The sequence below is a fragment of the Grampus griseus genome (genome assembly GCF_964374135.1).
Source record: "Grampus griseus genome assembly, chromosome: 11".
Taxonomy (NCBI): Eukaryota; Metazoa; Chordata; class Mammalia; order Artiodactyla; family Delphinidae; genus Grampus; species Grampus griseus.
The window spans coordinates 99,500,255-99,520,228 of record NC_139005.1 but is presented as its reverse complement, the minus strand read 5'-3'; the positions used below and the strand labels follow the sequence as shown (position 1 = coordinate 99,520,228).

The 19,974-nt window shown below is 58.5% G+C and overlaps 1 protein-coding gene across 1 annotated transcript in view; it reads left to right on the top strand.

The window, feature by feature from the left end:
* Positions 1–11,366: 11,366 nt before the first annotated feature.
* CELSR1 (cadherin EGF LAG seven-pass G-type receptor 1) overlaps positions 11,367–19,974 on the top strand; it is a gene marked incomplete at its 5' end in the record, with an annotated part of 146,642 nt that continues 138,034 nt past the window's right edge. The window contains one exon of the mRNA XM_082666424.1: positions 11,367–14,967. Within this exon, the coding sequence (XP_082522550.1) occupies positions 11,367–14,967 (3,601 nt within the window). The remainder of the gene's footprint in view (positions 14,968–19,974) is intronic.

Below are 19,974 nucleotides of genomic sequence, written 5' to 3'. Positions count from 1 at the left end.
AGTGTGTGTGTGTATGTGTATCTGTGTGCTCACGATGGGAGGGGTCAGGTGACCGCCATGCCCTCCCTCTGCGCACATGGCAGCCCTCTGTGCTGGGTGCAGGAGTTGCTTCTCCTTCTGTCCCCTCACCCCACGCCCACATCTCACCGGCTCGGGGCTGCAGGAGCTCAGGAGAGACCCCCTCACAGGGTGAAAGGCAGGCGGCCTGAGGGCCTGGGTGGATCCTGGCTCCTCTGATTCCTGACACTGGTCCTCACTGTATACAGACTGGACACTCAGCTTCACGCTGTACCAAAGGACACGGTCATCTTCATCTCGCTGGGGTCGGGGAGTGGGGGCCTCAGGCTGCGGTTGTTTCCCCAGATGGCAGCTGGCCCACCTTCCTGTGGGAAACCAGAGTGAAACCCAGCTGGAGACACAGGGGCCTGGCTCACGCAGACCCCGCAGGGGGTGAGCGCTGGGTGAGGCATTTCACCCCAAAGACCATGTGCAAAGCTCTCTGACGGGGTTGTGGGCTCCGGATTGGCCCAAGGTGAAGGGGGTGGAGAGGGGCTTGGGGCCAGTTCCTGCTGTGTGACCTTTGGTAAGCCACCCAGCCTCTCTGAGCCCCTTTCTGCACGTGTGAGGCTTCCCACCAGGCAGTACCGTTAGAGTCAGGGAGCCGAGCAGCGGCAAGCTCTCAGTGAGGTGAACAAAAGCCAAATTAGATGCCATCTCGCACCCCCTGTACAGAGCGAGAACAGAGATCACACTCGTCCTGGGCGCATGGCTGGAGGGTGGCAGGAGTGGAACCCTCCAGGCTGCTTCAGGCAAGTCCGGCTCTCTATCCATCAACGCCAAGCTGGCCTCCTGAGGAGCTACCTTTCACAGTGGGCCAATGAGCAAGGTGCTAGTCAAAGGAGTGACTCTCAAATGTTGGAATTTCTGTCTATGAAACAGACAAGAGAGCAGAGCTCTGGGGGACTGGCTGCCCTGGGGCAGGTAGCCTCCTCCCCGACCCAGGGAAACTCTTGGCTGGGGCTTTGGGATGACCCATCTGTCACCTGCCCCAGCCTGGTGCCCCATGTGTCGCTGTGGACACACACCTTTCAGGATGGGAAGCAGTAGCCGCACCTGTGCTCTCTGGGCTTCACCTTACAGTGGGCATCGTGTTTTGTCAATTGATCTTGCTACTCTCACATCCACCCCTGTTCTGAGATGCATGCCTGACCATGTCCCTCCACAGTTTAAAACCCCTACTGCCTGCAGCGAAAGGCCAAACTCCTTAATCTAGTGCCTGCTCACCTCTGGCCTCATCTCCAACCCCTGCCCCCATCTCACCCCTCAGTAATACCAACTTGCTTATATTCTCTTCCCTCCCCTCAACACACACAATGTGCTCTTCCTCTTTTATGCCTTTGCAAGTTGTTCCCTCTGGCTGGAATTCCACATTCCCATTTACCTGGTGAACTCCTATTCATACTTCAAAACCCAGCTACCCTTTTTCTCAGGCCTTTCCCCTTCATAAGAGGGAAACAACACTTTCTCTTTGGAGCAACCCTGTCCCTCAGTTTTATCTCACAGGGTTTTAACCAGTATGTGTGCACGTCCCTCTGTCCAGTAGACCTCAGCCCGGGCAGGCCAACACATCTGTTTAAGTGGGCCCCCACCATCCAGCACCGGGCTGGGCATAGGGCAGGCCCTCAGCAGTGGCGTGTGGTCCGGATGAGATGAAGCACCCTCCCCCAGACTTGGCTCCAGGAAACGTCTCTATAGAATCGTGGTGTGGATTTTGGGGGGTCACAGTGTGGGGGTCACAGTGGAATCCTTTGGGAATGCTCCCAGCCTCCGCCCTGGAGCAGAGGCCCCTCCTCCTCCCAAGGACTCCCTGGGCAGGAGAGGCTGCTGACGACACGATGCTTCGGCTTCTGCGCACAGAAGCTCCTGGGTCTTACACTTTGGCGGGCTGTGCGAGCAGAGGGTTCTCCGCAGGAGCCCCTGGCTCCAGTCCCCGTGGCAGCCAGAACGGCGCCCCATTCTGGACACCCGCGTCCTACTCTCCCAAACCTGAAACCACGTGGTCACACGACAACAGGAATGAAGGTGGCGGAAGGATCCAGGTGGCTAATCAGCGGCTGAGATGGGAGATGATCCTGGATTATCTGGGCGGCGCCAATGTAACCAGAGGGATCCTTCAAAGTGGAGGAGGGGGGGCGGGAGAGTCAGTGCTGTCGGGGATGCGATGGAGGGAGGGACCATGAACCAAGGAATGCAGGCGTTCTCAAGGAGGGAAAGGCAGGAAGCGGATTCTCTCCTGGAACCTCTGGAAAGACGCAGCGCTGCTGACACTTAGACTACAGCCCTGTGAAGCCCACTGTGGACCCTTGACCCCCAGACTGTGGGATAATAAATGTGTGCTGTTTTTTTTTTTTTTTTGTGGTACGCGGGCCTCTCACTGTTGTGGCCTCTCCCGTTGCGGAGCACAGGCTCCGGACGCGCAGGCTCAGTGGCCATGGCTCACGGGCCCAGCCGCTCCGTGGCATGTGGGATCTTCCCGGACTGGGGCACGAACCCTCGTCCCCTGCATCGGCAGGCGGACTCTCAACCGCTGCGCCACCAGGGAAGCCCCAGTTAACCAGTTTTGACAGAAGTTGAAACTTGCCAGGAACCGAACGCTCTGCCAGCAGTCCCTCGTCATGTCCCCACCCCCGTCCCCTGGAAGCACGTGGCAGCGTGCCACTGATGTCCACTGGGTCTGGAGTTTCTCAGCTTCGCGGGCACAGAGAACAGAGTTGCCAGTCACACCCCCTGCACCCTGGAGGCCGCCCGGTGGCTCTGGCCTATTTATAGTGTCCTCATCCATCTTCTTTCCTTTTGATCTGGGCAGGGGTCGCTCGCTTTGAGGAGCTGCAGATCACAGCACGCTTGCCGGGTTCCAGCGGGTCATGACTCATCGCCGCCCGGCCCCGGCGAGGGCCTTCCTCTGCCAGCAGGGCTGGGAGCCCCAGGGCTCGCCTGCTGCCCAGGTCAGAGCCAGTGCCCCCCTGTGTCCCCAAGCACCCCAGATGATGCCCAGAGCCCCCGTGACCTCAGGCCAGCTTCTCCCCTGAGGATCTTGGCTGACCCTGCAAGGAAGAGGCCTCTATGAAAAGAGGGTTTCCTTAGCTTGTCTTTTCTTTCCGGCAAGACTGGTGACCAGGAGCCCTTTGGCACTGGTGGCTCCTCCAGGCTGGCACCTCCTGCCCGGAAGACCACACGGGTCTCAGTCATGCCCCTCCCTTGTCCCATCTCCCAGGCTCCAGATGGCCAAAGTCCCCATGCTCCCTGGAATTGGGGTGGCCTTCCGTCCCCAAACCCTGCGGGAAGCACAGAGCTGGCCACTTCCTTCCTGCTTGGGGTCAGGCTTCGCCTGATGGACGGGGCAGCCCTCTGCCCCATGTCCTGCCCCGGCTTCCCCGAGGGGCAGCTCCCTCCCCTGTTCCTTGTCAGTTGCCCTTTCCACTGGCTCTGGGTGGCCAGAGCCTGGAGGCCTGGGCTGTGTTTCTAACACGTCCATGTAGCGGATGGCTGGGCTCTGGTGCTGTCGCTAAGGGGCTGGGGCGAGCAGACATCCCATCGCTGGAATACAGCAAAAGTAGCGGCAATCTTTCAGCCCCTGCTCCCTGGAGTTGGGGCATTCACCGGTGTCATTCCCCTCCCTGTGTCATGCTTTCGTCTCCGAGGCCCTGGGGAAAGGGACTCAGGCAGAGGAGGGGCAGAGGGACAGGGTTGGCTCCCAGGCTTCGTGACCTTGGGAGGGAGAGCTTTCTTTGTATTTTTCTATGTTTTAAGAAGATATAATTAGGATTGGGGAACTGTCTTTACCATCATTAATGGAATCATCTTGCCTACCATCACGTGCCCATCTCCCCCTACCCCGGAAAAGTACTGCAAGTTGAGGGAGAGAAATACACAAGGAGGGGGTGCCTCCTGGTGCCCCTCTTCCCTCAAGAGGGACGTGGGTAGGTGGAAGCTTCCCGAGGGAGACACGGGGCCTCTTCCATCTCCGCCTCCCTGCAGCCCCCGAGGGGTGCCGCTCACGGTGCTTCTCACCGGACACTTTCCCACCTGAGTGTTTGAGCTGATGCACTGTGGCCCTTTAGTGGAGACAAAAAGGCTTGGTGGGGCGTCCCTGGTGGCGCAGTGGTTGAGAGTCCGCCTGCCGATGCAGGGGACGCGGGTTCGTGCCCTGGTCCGGGAAGATCCCACATGCCACGGAGCGGCTGGGCCCGTGAGCCACGGCCGCTGAGCCTGAGCGTCCGGAGCCTGTGCTCCACAACGGGAGAGGCCACAGCAGTGAGAGGCCCACGTACCACAAAAAAAAAAAAAAAGGCTCGGTGGAAGAAGCACCGCGGTGTGATGCCCCCGGCGCGTCAGGGGAAGACGGCGTGGACGTGGGGATGCGGGGGGGGGGGGTAACGTGGATCACACACTGCCCGTCGCTGAGGCCAGCCTCTGGGGGAGCTTTGGCGTCTCTATTTCTTTCACGTGCCACTTCCACTCCACGGGCAAGTCCTGCTGAGTCCCCTCCAAACCTCCAAACCCCAGCCCACCTGCGGCCACTTCTCCCTCCTCCATGTCCCCCATCAGTCCCGCTCAGGATGCCTGTGCTGCGGCCTCCCAGAACCTCTCCAACCGCCTCCAATCAGCCAGCGTGATGGTTTGAAAGCATACGTCACCGCACTGCTCTCTCCTGCTCTCAGCTGCCTGACGCCTTTCTGTCAGACGCTCAGGAAAACCACAGCCCTGGCAGCCCAGGACCCCTGCCACTCCCTGTCCTCCGCCCAAACCAGCCTCAAACGCCCCAGCACACACCCTCCCGCCTCAGGGCCTTTGCACTTGCTGTCTTCCCTGCCTGACTGTGCTTCCCACCGAAGTTCCCAAGGCCAGGTTCTCACCACTTCAGTCTCTGCCCCTTTGTCACCTGGCCAGGAGGTCCTTCCAGATCACCTCCCCCAGATAGCCCTCCCATCTGTCTCCATTATTCTACTGTATTTCTTTCACCTGAAGAGGAATATTTCCTTATATTTACTGTCTATATTCTCCCACGAGGATAATTGTCCATGAGGTCAGGGTGTTGCCTGTTGTATTCACCACGGTATTGAGAGGACATGGAATGAATGAACGAATGAATGAATGAAGGGAAGGGGAAGCCCGGGGCAGGGTACTGGGCAGCTGGGGGATCCCCTGCCATTGGCTGCTGGTTGATGAGGACGGTGATGGCATTGGGGAGGGGGCAAGAGGCCACCAGCTTCCCGGCCTCACCCCAATCCCACCCAGGGCACCTTTAGTGCCCTTTCCTGTACCCATCAGGAACCGAAAAAAGCCCCCAAGGAAAGTCCCCTGCGAGCCATTGATGACAGCATGGTTGTGGTCACATTGTCAAAACATAAAAATGAAGAAAAATTTCAAAAAAGATTTTGTGTGCAATTTTGCAGAGAGACGCGCCTTGCCTTTTATTTCTCCGCTCAAAGGGAAAGGAGGTTATTCAAAATAGTCCAAAAGTGGAAACAACGCAAATATCCATCAGGTGATGAATGGATAAACAAACCATGGTCTATTCATACAAAGGAATATTACTCAACCAGGAAAAGGAACGGAGCACCGACACAGGCTACAACCCAGGCGATCCTTGAAATCATTATGCTGTGGGGATGGAGCCAGATACAAAAGGCCACGTGTCGTGTGATTCCATTGATATTAAATGTCTGGAACAGGCAGATCCATAGAGACAGAAGGTGGATTCGTGACTTCCGGGGCCAAGGGGAGAAGAAGGAGTGACCGCTAATGCACATGGACTTCTTTCTAGGGTGATGAAATGTTCTGGAATTTGTTAGTGGTGACGGTTGCACAACTTTGTGAATAGGCTAAACAGCATTGAGCTGTACATTTTAAAAAGAGGGAATTTGTAAAACATATCTCTTAAAAAAAAAAAAAAGAGGAACGTGAAGGAGAAAAATAATCAAGGTGAGACAATAGTGCTTCCCAGAATTGGCTTCGTGATAATGTTTGTGTGGGGAGGGGGGCAGGAAACAACGATGATGATGATGTCAGTAACAATGATAACAGAACAAGGATACCTACCACGTGGACTCTGGTGAAATGCTGAATCTTCAGGTGGTGTCCGTGTCCCCCTTTCCCATCTGCGCACGAAGCGGTCTCCCACTGGGGGCTGTTCCTGCCATTCGTGGCCTTCCTGGGTCCTTGGGAGACCTCTTCGGACCAGCCGCCTCCCCCAAATGCAGCACCTGTGCCTTCCAGGTGCTCAGGTACTGAGTGGACCTTCCTTGTCTGCCAGCTCAGGTCATTCTCTGGGGGCTGGTGACCAGACCCGGGGACGAGAAGACGGAGTTTGTGTTCCAGCAACGCCCACCCCATGCCGTGTGCTCTGTGCCTCAGTTTGCCAAGTGTCCTACAGAGTGGGCCCCCTCACCCTGCAGAGTCCCAGGAGCACCGGGCAGTGTGCCCGGCCTACTCAGGGTCAGCAGGGCCTGCACACTGTCGGGCCTGTAGTGCCTGCGTGTGCACGGGCCGCCCAGAGCTTGGGCCTGTTGCCATCTGTGAGCTTGATGGGCATCTGTGCTAGGTAGGGCAGAGACTGTGCTTGGCCACTAGAGGCCAGTGTAGCCTGAGGTGGGACTGGCTCAGTGTGTGGGGGGGCCAGGGTAGAGGAGAGGCACCTTGCCTCCCGCCGTGCCCCCCACCCCGGCTCCCCTAGAGTTGCAGTGGCAGCTTGGACATGAGACCTGTGCCCATCACCTCCATGCTCACAGCACTTCCAGTCAGTCTGGAGGTTGCGACTCCAAGCCCTGCCCATGCCAGCTTCCAGAACCTTCCAGAACCTTCTCAGAGCTGAGGCCTGCTGGTGATGGACCGGGCACGGGCTAGTCAGGTGCTGGCCTCTCAGGGAGCACCTGCAGGGGATGGCCTCCCTGGAGGGGCCTTCACCCAAGGTCCCCTGAGGCCACACACCCCAGGCTAAGGGCCTGGGAGCCCAGAAGAAACCCCAGCATTTGTATTTAGAGGCTGTGCAACTTCCAAGCAGAAAAACAATTCTCTTTTTTTGTCCTAATGTTATCTGGGTCTTTCAGGGAAGCGCGAGTACGTACAATGTGCTCCGTGAGGGTCTAAGTTCCCTCCATCCCCTTGCTTCCATTAACCTCTAATTAAGTCAAGGTCCTGCTTTTGTTCCATGTTTTAACTTTCACAATTTTCCACAAGTCAAACCCCACCAAAGGTGAGGGGCACGGAGAGGAGGGGAGTGATGAACACTGCGCCCAAGAGGGTGTTCCCTCTGAATTCTAAAAAAAAGGGCGAAGTGGGGCCCAGGCCTGGACTTGCTTTTCCACTTTCACCAATAGGGTGTTTCTTTTAGCTCCTTCCTCTCTGTTTAAAGATTGGCCCAGGAATTTATTGTGTAAGGAACAGATTCCAGAATTCATGCGGGCTCTGGTTCAAGCCCCTGGCAAAAAGCGTTTTGAGCTCCTTTTTAGAACATGTACAACACTAGAAACCCATAACTTCTGCCTTTTTTTTTCTTTTTTAATTTTTTTGGCTGTGTTGGATCTTCATTGCTGTGCGCGGGCTTTCTCTAGTTGTGGCGAGCGGGGGCTACTCTTTGTTGCGGTACGCGGGCTTCTCATTGTTGTGGCTTTTCTTGTTGTGGAGCACGGGCTCTAGGCACGTGGGCTTCAGTAGTTGTGGCACGCGGGCTCAGTAGTTGTGGTGCACGGGCTTAGTTGCTCCGTGGCATGTGGGATCTTCCCGGACCAGGGCTAGAACACGTGTCCCCTGCGTTGGCAGGCGGATTCTTAACCGCTGCGCCACCAGGGAAGCCCAACTTCTGCCTTTTTAAAAAAATTCTATTTTTATTTTTTAAAAGCATGCGGTTCACGTGAAACACCTCAGGGGTGCATGCAAAATCTAAACACCAATTACGATTCACTGAGCCCGAGGAGGGGTGGCAGACCCTCCAGACGCACAAACAGTGGGAGAGGTGCGGCCTCTTTTTGCCAGCGGCTCTCAGGGGGACACAGGAGAGACCGCTGCGTTCCACCCACCCCCAAGGGAGAAGGGCAGGTGAACAGGACTCAGCCCCTCAGGTGGTGCTGGACAGGCCACCGCCATGTCGCACCCCTTCCCGTAGCCCCGGGCACGTGCCTTCCCCTCCTGGGCCCGGGATCACTTTCTACGAACAGTCTGGGTGGACAGCGTCAGGAGCGAAGCACAGACCGCCCCGGAAACCCGGATGAAAGCCACAGCCCCTGCCTCTCCACAGGCACGGATGGTGCACACACCATGCAACTCACAATTTCAATCACATCCCTGGAGGCAGGGATGAAGCCCTGTGATCACGTGCTCCTTGACAGTGACACAACAGTCAAGGTTACCCACAGTAGGTCTGCACCTGAGCCGGGCCCAGGCCAGCCTCTTTATGCAAAAGATCTCGTTAATCCTCCAACAATGTTAGGAATCTAGACTCTTGTTATCTCCAGTTAGATGAGGGGTTAGGCCCTGGCGAAGCTTACACACCTAGATAGTGGCAGAATTGGAACTCGACCAGCTAAGACGCCAGCCATTTCAGACTCGTGATTTCTGTCCTGCGGAAGCAACTGGATCGCCCTGAAGTCGCGTCACAAGCCGCAGCCTGTTTTTAATTCCTTCCTCTTACCCCCCTCGAAAATTCTGGACCGTGGCATGCATACAGAAAAGTACATGAAGCATGCATGTAGAGTGCAATGTAAGATCGCAAAGCCAACACTTGGCCAACCCTCAGGTGTGGAAGCGGCCATGCCCCGCTCCCCAGCCCTGCTCCTGACCACACTCACATCATGCCCTTGCTTTGCTTAACCTTTTCCCTGGCTGCACGCACGCTAAACAGTGTGGTGGAGCGCGCCTGCTTCTGACCTGTATCTGAATGGAACCATCATCTGTCTCTCGGCCTTTTGCTGGGCATCCCGTTAGCAAGGTCTGTCCCTGTGTTCCTCTCCCAGCCCCTGGGACCAGGAAGTGGGTCCCTGCGATTCCCTTGCAGCGGGCAGGTGTCTTATTCCAGGATAGCAAGCCTACACCCAAACTCATTCACTGCGTTTGAATTTTCAAAAACCAGCAAGGGCAGTGCAACAGAACCTTTTGTTGATTTAAACCCAACCCACCCTATTCAAAGTCCCTGTTGCGAAATAAGCACTCTAGGGGTTCTCCAGCAGGGGTCCCGGGGTCCCCCCTCACACCGCCGCCTCCCCTTCACTCTGGCTGGGAGCTTTCCACGGTGAGGCCGGGATGGGGAGGGTCCTCCCAGCCTTCCTGACCCTAAAACTGCTGCCCTCTGACCCCTCCCAGGAAGACGAAGGGGCAGTCCGGGGAGGTCCTGAACAGCCACATTTAAGGGATGGACTTGCCCCTCCCCGCCAATTTCCCTGCTGGGCTTGCCAGTGGAAACTCCCAGATTAAAAGGGTCCAAAGCAAATCTACCTTTTAGGTCAACAATAACGTCTTCAAATCTTTGCTAATGGGAAGAGAATGTTTATATTTGGCTTCAACCCCAAAACATTGTATTCAGCAACTTTCAAAAATACTGGTCGAGTTTACTTACTGATTTATTTTTTTGTGCCCCAGCTCCACACCTATCTGCACCTCAGCTCGGAAATGCGGCGGCCGCCGCCAGGTCAGAAAAATCTGCTCTGGAAACGAGTGCGCGACATCTCCCACCCCGAACGCTGCTGGGGCCGGGAGGGGCCTTGTCGAAGCAGGGACTCCGCCCCGCTCCCCACCGCCCCAGACCGCTGGGAGGCCGACGGTCTAGAGTGGGTTCTGACATCCAGAGCTCTACGGACGACAAGTGCATCTCCCCACCCGGCGGTGGCACAGTCCTAAAGCCCCGCCGGAGGAGGAGGGGTGTCTCACAGTACTAATCCCCCGCCCCCAGGCTGCACCCCGCAAGAGGTGGGGCAGGTACCGTTTAGTTCTAAAGCGCCACCACCCCCAATCTGCGCCCCGCAGGAGGCGTTGGTGTGCATCTCAGTTCTAAAACTCCCTTCCCGGGCTGTTCCCCACAGGAGACGGCGTGCTGTCTTGGAGTTCTAAGCTCCCCCTCCCCTCGGTTCTCCGCTCCACGCCGCCTCCCGGCCCCGCGCTCGCGGCCGCCGCGCTGCGGCAGTAGCCGAGGGGCCCCGGGGCTGGACCGCGCGACCCCGAACGGAGCGCTCAGGCTGGTCGCACGCGCGGGAGACGAGCTCGCCTCCGCCGTCCCCAACTCCGCCATCCCCAGCTCCAATCCCAAGTGTCAACCCGGACTGTTTTTCTTTTCGATTAAAAGTTTCGTTTTAAACCCAGTGGGACCCGAATCCGGTTAGCTGCCTATAGAATTTCAAAGTCCAGGGAAGTTTTGTCGGGTAAAGCACTTTAGCCTCCGGCATTTTGCTGTAACTCTGTAAGCGCCCCCCAGCAGCCGCCGCGGGGAGACCCGACCTTCTCCACGGAACCTCCGCACCCTTCCCTCTCCCCTCCCGGGTCCAACCCGCGCGTAGGCCGGGGCGGCGGACTCCGCGGATCAGTGTTGCCGGGTTGGGGTGGGGGGCTTTCGCCGCGCCCAGCACCCGACGAGTGGAGCCACCGCCTCACTTGCAGTAGCCGCACCAGGCCCCCCAGCCCGCCTTTCCCGGCCCTGCTCCCTCGGCCCCGCCCACCAGGGAGGCAGGGAGGGGAGGCCGCCCGGGAGTGAACCCGGCCCCCCGCCCCCGTCACCGCTGCGCCCCCGCGTCTCCATAGCGATTCCCCCGGCGCGCACCTCCGGGCCGGCCCCCCGGCCCCCCGGTTTGAACAATACGCGGCGGGGCCGGGGGCGGGGCCGGGCCTGGCCAGGGGCGGGGAGAGCGCGGGCGCTGGGGGCGCGGGCCGAGCGCACCGCCCAGGCAGCAGCCGGCCGCCGGGGTCTGAGCAGCGCGGTGCGGCCCAGCCCGCTCCGGGAGCGCAGCCCTCGCCCCGCTCCGGGCCCGCCCTGCTTCCCACGCCGCCCTGCCGAGCCAGCGCGGGAGCCACCTGGAGCCACCTAGAGCCGCCGCCACCGCAGGTTGATGCGCGGCGCCCTCCCGGGACGCGCGGAGGAGCCATCTTGAAACCAACTTCGCAAACTTTCGCAAAGTGCTCTCGAAGTGGAAGCTGCGGGGGAGACCGGGAGCCCGGCCCCCGGTGTCCCCGCCAGGGCCCCCGGGGAGGCGGGGCGCGAGCCGCCCCGAGGGCCCGGCACAGGCCGCGCGGGAGCCGCCCCCCGGCCGCGCCGGGTGGATGCGGAGCCGCGCCGGGTGCATGGATTGTGCTCGGGCGCCCGGCTCGGGCTCGGGCTCCGGGCCATGGCGCCGCCGCCGCCGCCGCCGCCCGTGTTGCCTGCGCTGCTGCTCCTGGCTGCGGTCGCCGCCCTACCGGTGCTGGGGCTTCGAGCGGCCGCCTGGGAGTTGCGAGTGCCCGGCGGGGCCCGCGCCTTCGCCCTCGGGCCCGGCTGGACCTATGCGCTGGACGCGGCGCTCACGCCCCGAGCGCTGCGGGAGCTGCTGGACGTGAGCCGCGACGGGCGGCTGGCGGGGCGGCGGCGTGGGCCGGGCGCGGGGCTCCGGGGCTGCGCGCGCCTGGGGGGACGCCCGCTGCCGCTGCATGTCCGCCTGGCTGCCCGTAGCGCCCAGACGGCGCTGAGCCTCCGCTTGCGGGCACGCGCGCACGGTCCCGGTTGCAGCGCCCGGCCCCGGCGCGGGCGAGCTCCCGGCGCGGAGCTGCGCGCGCGGGCTGTGCTCACGGTGCCTGGCCCCGGCGCGGTGTTCTGCTTCCCGGGACCCGGCGGCGGCGGCGGCGGGGCCACGCTGCACTCGGCGCTCGAGGCCCTGACCACTTTCCCCGCCTGCGGCTGCCCGCCGCGCGCCGGGTCCCGTTGCCCACGCCGCCCTGTCTGCCTGCCGCCTGGTGGCTCGGCCCGCCTGCGCCTGCTCTGTGCCCTGCGGCGCGCGGCCGGCACCATCCGGGTGGAGCTGGCGCTGGAGGCGGCCTCGGGGACACCCTCCCCATCGCTGTCGCCGCCAAGCCTGCCTCAGGTCGGGGCGGGGGCGGCGCGGCGGGCCCGGCGGGGCGCTGGCGGCAGCACTACCCCGCAGTTCCAGCTGCCCAGCTACCAGGTGTCGGTGCCTGAGAACGAGCCGGCGGGCACCGCGGTCATCGAGCTGCGCGCGCACGACCCGGACGAGGGCGAGGCGGGGCGCCTGAGCTACCAGATGGAGGCGCTGTTCGATGAGCGCTCCAATGGCTACTTCCTCATCGACTCCGACACGGGCTTGGTGAGCACCGCCCGCGCGCTGGACCGCGAAACCAAGGACACGCACGTACTCAAAGTGAGCGCTGTGGACCACGGCTCGCCTCGGCGCTCGGCCGCCACCTACCTCACCGTCACAGTCAGCGACACCAACGACCACAGTCCGGTCTTCGAGCAGTCTGAGTACCGCGAGCGAGTGCGCGAGAACCTGGAGGTGGGCTACGAGGTTCTGACCATCCGCGCTACCGACGGCGACGCGCCCTCCAACGCCAATATGCGCTACCGGCTGCTGGAGGGCGCGGGTGGTGTCTTCGAGATCGACGAGCGCTCGGGCGTAGTGCGCACCCGGGCCGTGGTGGACCGGGAGGAAGAGGCCTCCTACCAGCTGCTGGTGGAGGCCAACGACCAGGGCCGCAACCCGGGCCCGCTCAGTGCCACTGCCACCGTGCACATCGTGGTGGAGGACGAGAACGACAACTACCCCCAGTTCAGCGAGAAGCGCTATGTGGTCCAGGTGCCCGAGGACATGGCGGTCAACACGCCCGTGCTGCGAGTGCAGGCCACAGATCGGGACCAGGGCCAGAACGCGGCCATACACTACAGCATCATCAGCGGGAACCTCAAGGGGCAGTTCTACCTGCATTCGCTGAGCGGCAGCCTGGATGTGATCAACCCCCTGGACTTCGAGGCCATCCGGGAGTACACGCTGCGCATCAAGGCCCAGGACGGGGGCCGGCCTCCACTCATCAACTCCTCGGGGCTGGTCTCGGTGCAGGTGCTGGACGTGAACGACAACGCCCCCATATTTGTGAGCAGCCCCTTTCAGGCAGCCGTGCTGGAGAACGTGCCTCTGGGCCACTCGGTTCTGCACATTCAGGCGGTGGACGCAGACGCGGGTGAGAACGCGCGTTTGCGCTACCGCCTGGTGGACACCGCCTCGGCCTCCGTGGGCAGTGGCGGTGCTGGGCCCCAAGACCCCGCTTCGGCCGCGGACTTCCCTTTCCACATCCACAACAGCTCGGGCTGGATCACCGTGTGTGCGGAGCTGGACCGTGAGGAATTGGAGCATTACAGCTTCGGGGTGGAGGCGGTGGACCACGGCTCGCCGCCCATGAGCTCCTCCGCCAGCGTGGCCATCACGGTGCTAGACGTAAATGACAACGACCCCATGTTCACGCAGCCCGTGTACGAGCTGCGTTTGAACGAGGACGCAGCCGTGGGGAGCAGCGTGCTGACCCTGCGGGCCCTCGACCGGGATGCTAACAGTGTGATCACCTACCAGCTCACCGGCGGCAACACGCGGAACCGCTTTGCGCTCAGCAGCCAGAGCGGCGGCGGCCTCATCACGCTGGCGCTGCCGCTGGACTACAAGCAGGAACGGCAGTACGTGCTGGCGGTAACCGCATCAGACGGCATGCGCGCTCACACTGCGCAGGTCTTCATCAACGTCACCGACGCCAACACCCACCGGCCGGTCTTCCAGAGCTCGCACTACACCGTGAGCGTCAGCGAGGACCGGCCCGTGGGCACCTCCATCGCCACCATCAGCGCCACCGACGAGGACACCGGCGAGAACGCCCGCATCACCTACGTGCTGGAGGATCCCGTGCCGCAGTTCCGAATCGACCCCGACACCGGCACCATCTACACCGTGACAGAGCTGGACTACGAGAGCCAGGCCGCCTACACGCTGGGCATCACAGCTCGGGACAACGGTGTCCCTCAGAAGTCCGACACCACCTCCCTGGAGATCCTCGTCCTGGACGCCAATGACAACGTACCGCGGTTCCTGCGGGAATTTTACCAGGGCTCCGTCTTCGAGGATGCTCCCCCGTCAACCAGCGTCCTCCAGGTCTCGGCCACGGATCGGGACTCGGGCCCCAATGGCCGCCTGCTGTACACCTTCCAGGGCGGCGACGACGGCGATGGGGACTTCTACATTGAGCCCACATCTGGCGTGATCCGCACCCAGCGCCGGCTGGACCGGGAGAACGTGGCCGTGTATAATCTTCGTGCCCTGGCCGTGGACCGGGGTAGCCCGGTGCCCCTTAGCGCTTCCGTGGAAATCCAGGTGACCGTCTTGGACATTAACGACAACCCTCCGGTGTTTGAGAGGGACGAGCTGGAGCTGTTTGTGGAGGAGAACAGCCCGGTGGGGTCCGTGGTGGCGAGGATTCGAGCTAGTGACCCCGACGAAGGCCCCAACGCCCAGATCATGTACCAGATCGTGGAAGGCAACGTGCCTGAGGTCTTCCAGCTCGACCTGCTGAGTGGGGACCTGCGTGCCCTGGTCGAGCTGGACTTTGAAGCCCGGCGGGAGTATGTGCTCGTGGTGCAGGCCACGTCGGCCCCCCTGGTGAGTCGGGCCATGGTGCGCATCCGCCTCGTGGACCAGAACGACAACCCGCCGGTGCTGCCGGACTTCCAGATCCTCTTCAACAACTATGTCACCAATAAGTCCAACAGCTTCCCCACTGGTGTGATTGGCCGTATCCCGGCCCATGACCCTGACCTCTTGGACAGCCTCAACTACACCTTCCTGCAGGGCAACGAGCTCCAGCTGCTGCTGCTGGACCCCGCCTCGGGCGAGCTGCAGCTCAGCCCCGACCTGAACAACAACCGGCCTCTGGAGGCGCTCATGGAGGTGTCTGTTTCTGGTGAGTGGCCCTGGGGGCTCCGCGGGGCCACCTGGAGAGCTGCGGGGACCTGCCCCGAGCCCGCCCGGCTTGCTGGGGCGCAGTCAGGCAGGGCCCGGGTAGCTCTGGGGATTTGTGGCCTCCGGTTGGATGGTTGGATACCGCTAGCCCAGGACGTGCTCCTCAACCAGGCCGGGAGAGTGAGAGGGGCACCGCACTGCTGCCCTCAGCGTTTTTGCTGGGAGCAGGCCTGGGCTTTTTCAAGTTCAAGACCGGGGCTTCCTGGGCTTTTCTCAGAGGGTCTGGCTCCCGAGTTGTGCTGTGAAAACCTGGTCTCGGGGGTTATCTGAGCGTCTGGTTGGCTTGGTGATGCTATGTAGTCAGCCACATGCCTGTCTGGAAAGGTCAGAGGTCACCGTGCGCCCATGTGCCAATTCGTTCTTGGGTGGGATCGTTGGAAATTGCCGGATGGGTCCTTGAGTCACCCTGCAAGACAGCTGGAGTTAGTTCCTTTCGTGTGTCTTTTCTGTCTCCTCCAGGTTTTAACAGTCGGGCTTAAGTGTGCTCACCTGTGTGGGAGCTCTTTGAAAGCGCAGCCTCGTTTGATCTTGGCTTCAGCTCCTGGACGTGGACTTGTAATTTGGTTGTTACTTAGAGGCCTGCCTGGGTTGGTGGTGGAGCCAGTGTGGGAACCCTGCTTGCCCGCTCTGGGCTGGAGGGAGGATGTCTCAGCTCAGCCAGCCAGACCCAGGCAGTCAGGGGTGGGTCCTCCACGCTGCTGACCTCCCTGTGTCAGGTGGAGCTGCGGGGCCAGAGAGGGGGACAAACAGGAGGGCACGGAAGAGAGAGAGAAGGATTTGGCCGGGCCAGGGGGTGGATTGGGGAACAGTAAAGAGACCCTCAGTGACTCCTGCAGGCAGGTGACCTTAATTAGGAGACCAAACTATCACCAAGAAAGGTTAGGATCTGTGGGTTGAGTCAATGTTTCAGATGAATTGTTTAAACAATAAATTATTACAATACAGCATACCCATGGGAGCCCTGGAAAAATTAAAAAGTTAATTTTCTGATTTATTTTGTTTCCGCATTTGGCTGTAATTCTTTATTTACTAAGGATTGGGTAGCAAAGAGTTTCCAGTTTGCTTATAAAATCTGGAACGTACAGGTCCAGTTTTGAGGCCATGGGATACTGCAACATTGATGTTGTCAGCCTAGTCTGTCTGTAGGTGAATATTGTGGCTTTTGTGAAGTTGTGAATGTGTGTAGAGAATACGGATAGGCCTTTAAGGAGAATTGTCAACCAGGGTTATGGATTTTCCGAGCAGCAACAATTTTGAAAAAAGGTCTCTTTCACAAATTTCCATTTGCATTTTCTCTTTCTTTATCCCCCTGTACTGCTTTACCTGCTAGATAAAGCAGAGTGGATGGAAAATTTAGCCTATATAAAAATGACTTGGGGGGTACTTCCCTGGTGGTGCAGTGGTTAAGAATCCACCTGCCAGTGCAGGGGACACGGGTTTGATCCCTGGTCCGGGAAGATCCCACATGCCACGGAGCAACTAAACCTGTGTACCTCAACTACTGAGCCTGCGCTCTAGAGCCCGTGAGCCACTACTGCTGAGCCCCTAGAGTCACAACTACTGAGCCCGAGCGCCTAGAGCCCATGCTTTGCAACAAGAGAAGCCCCTGCTTGCCTCAACTAGAGAAAGCCTGCGCGCAGCAACGAAGACCTAACGCAGCCAAAAAAAAAAAAAAAAAAAAAAAAGACTTGGCAACATCATAGGGTTTTGAATTTACAAGGGCTATGGTGCTCTAGCGGGAATGGGTGCATGCCGGGAGCAGGGATGTTTTGTGTGTCTGAAACATCAGGAATGTGGCCTCCCCTATGATAGCTGGATAAAGGGTTTAAGATGGATTTTGTTCAAAAGAGGTTAGTTACTGAGGGCCATCTTGCCTACCGGGTGGAACCACAGCCAGGACCACAGTTGAAGGTGGGTTGGGTGCTCCATGCTATGATGTAATTGTCCCAGTGATCCAGTTTGGGCTTCCAGCCCTTGTGACGTACCCTCGTGTCAGTCAGGCACTGGGGCCTCATGTCCACCCTCCCAGATGGTGATGATCACCTTGTACTGGGTTCTGCCTGGTTATCAAGCAGTTTTGTAAACTCTTTTACCTACACCATCACTTATTCTTCTGGTACCTGGGAAGTGAGTGGCGTTCGGTGGCTGCCCATTGTACAGATGAAGAGACTGAGGCTCAGAGGTGTTACGTCACTTCCTCAGGGTCACATAGCCGGCAAGCAGAGGCACCAGGCGTCCACCCAGATCTAAGCAAAACAAGCTGGCGCTTCACACTCCCCTCTCACCTGAGAGAAGAGTTTTGTTTTTGTTTTTGTTTTTTTTCTGTACGCGGGCCTCTCACTGTTGTGGTCTCTCCCGCTGCAGAGCACAGGCTCCGGAAGCGCAGGCCCAGCGGGCATGGCTCACGGGCCCGGCCGCTCTGCGGCATGTGGGATCTTCCCGGACCAGGGCACAAACCCATGTTCCCTGCATCGGCAGGTGGACTCAACCACTGCGCCACCAGGGAAGCCCTGTTTTGTTTTTTTTTTAAATTGTATTTCATTTTAGTTACTTCTTTAAAATATAAATTTATTTATTTTTGGCTGTGTTGGGTCTTTGTTACTGCACGCGGGCTTTCTCTAGCTTTGGTGAGCAGGGGCTACTCTTCGTTGCGGTGCACGGGCTTCTCATTGCAGTGGCTTCTCTTGTTGCAGAGCGCGGGCTCTAGGTGCGTGGGCTTCACTAGTTCTGGCATGTGGGCTCAGTAGTTGTGGTGCACGGGCTTAGTTGCTCTGCGGCATGTGGGATCTTCCTGGGCCAGGGATTGAACCCGTGTCCCCTGCATTGGCAGGCAGATTCTTAACGACTGCGCCACCAGAAGAGAAAAGTTTTGAGGAATTAGTTGCTAAGCTGAATTGTTTCAGGGCCGAATCCTTGCCCTGGATTAAGTAGGCGCCTTGGGGTCCTATACAACCCTCTGACCATTTGACGACTATTTAATGCTTCAAAGAAAAAAATATTATAAACTATAGAACTATAAAATATGTAATTCCCAACAGCAAAGCAAAAAGGTCAGCCTTTGAATTAACCAGACTTGGATTCCTAGGTTTTTTAAAAGAAACAGTGGGGAAAGCTGTGGTTTCAAACTCACAAGCTATTTTCAGTGAAGTGTGATTGGCTTCCCCGGGTTTACAGCCATACCCTGTGGCCTCTAGCGCATTATTACTGCACTCGAGGTGCTGGAAAGCAGAGCCCATGGGTCTTCCCTAGTGGCGCAGTGGTTAAGAATCCTCCTGCCAATGTAGGGGACGTGGACTCGAGCCCTAGTCCAGGAAGATCCCACATGCTGCAGAGCAACTAAGCCTGTGCACCACAACTACTGAGCCTGCGCTCTACAGCCCGCGAGCCACAACTACAGAGCCGGTGTGTCACAACTACTGAAGCCCGTGCGTCTAGAGCCTGTGCTCTGCATCAAGAGAAGTGACTACAATGAGAAGCCCGCACACCGCAATGAAGAGTAGCCCCCACTCGCCACAACTAGAGAAAGCCCGCGCGCAGCAACAAAGACACGACGCAACCAAAAATAAATAAATAAATAAATAAATAAATAAATAAATAAAAAGAAGAGCCCAGCTGTCCACTAGGTTTTGTGGAAGCCATGCCAGGAAGGGCTGGGTGCCTCCAGAAATGGAGCCGCTGGGAAGGTGCACAGGATTGTGGGGACCGGGGCGGGGGTGGTGGGGTCGGGGAGGGGGATGGGGTATGTGGTACCCAAGATGGACATGCTTGGGAGGAGGGCAGCTCCTTTTGCCTGGATGGGGGCGTTAGTACAGTCATTGGACTGGGAGCAGGTAGTGTTGATGGTTTTATGTAGCCCACCAAGGACAAAACACTGAACATTTTCTGAATTCTGCGTATAGTCACGTTCAAATTGCTCCCGTTTTTAGATAACAGCCAGTGATACGTGGTGTTTGTTTTATATGTGACAGTTTTTTTTTTTTTAATTTTAAAATTTATTTCTGGTTGTATTGGGTCTTCGTTGCTGCGCACGGGCTTTTCTCTAGTTGTGTCGAGCGGGGACGACTCTTCGTTGTGGTGTGTGGGCTTCTCCTTGCGGTGGCTTCTCTTGTTGCCGAGCACAGACTCTAGGTGCACGGGCTTCAGTAGTTGTGACACGTAGGCTCAGTAGTTGTGGCTCACGGGCTCTAGAGTGCAGGCACAGTAGTTGTGGCTCACGGGTTTAGTTGCTCCGGGGCATGTGGGATCTTCCCGGACTAGGGCTCGAACCTGTGTCCCCTGCATTGGCGGGCGGATTCTTAACCACTGCAGCACCAGGGAAGTCCCTACATGGGACAGTTTTTGAATGAGATTTAAAATTCTACGGTAGGGGCTTTTGTACTCTGAATGTTTATAAGAGCCGTGTTTGCATTTTAGAGAGCAGCGTGGCTGATAACCCAACGGGACTGTCACATGTGGAGTCCCTTAGGTAGTTTTTCTAGATGTTGGTCATTTAGTAACATGGGCCTTTTAAATTCAGCTTGAACGTGTGTGTCCCTGTGGGTGTCCAGCCGTGAGCTGCACATCATGGAACGCGGCATTTGGTGGAAAACGACCTCGTGCTTGTGGGCATGTGGGCCAGTGGGAGTGGGAAAAGTAGCATTTTGCGGGGTAAAAATGGGGCCATGAGTCATTCAGACGTGTCAGAAAATACTGGAAGTCGTGAAATAACAAGATTGAATAACTTTTATCCGTTTACTCTGGTGGGGACTCAATGGGATAAAGCGTCCAGGCTTGATAAAGTTTTAAAAAATGTTTGCTGAGTTAAATACAGGATATCGTAGGGACTGTGATGGCCAACGAGGAAGCAGGGACGTGGGCATCGTACCAGGCAGCGTCTGGAGGCAAACATTCTGCTACTCTGCTGAATCTTACCCTGTGGAAAAGGGTCAGACCAGCTTAAACCACGTCA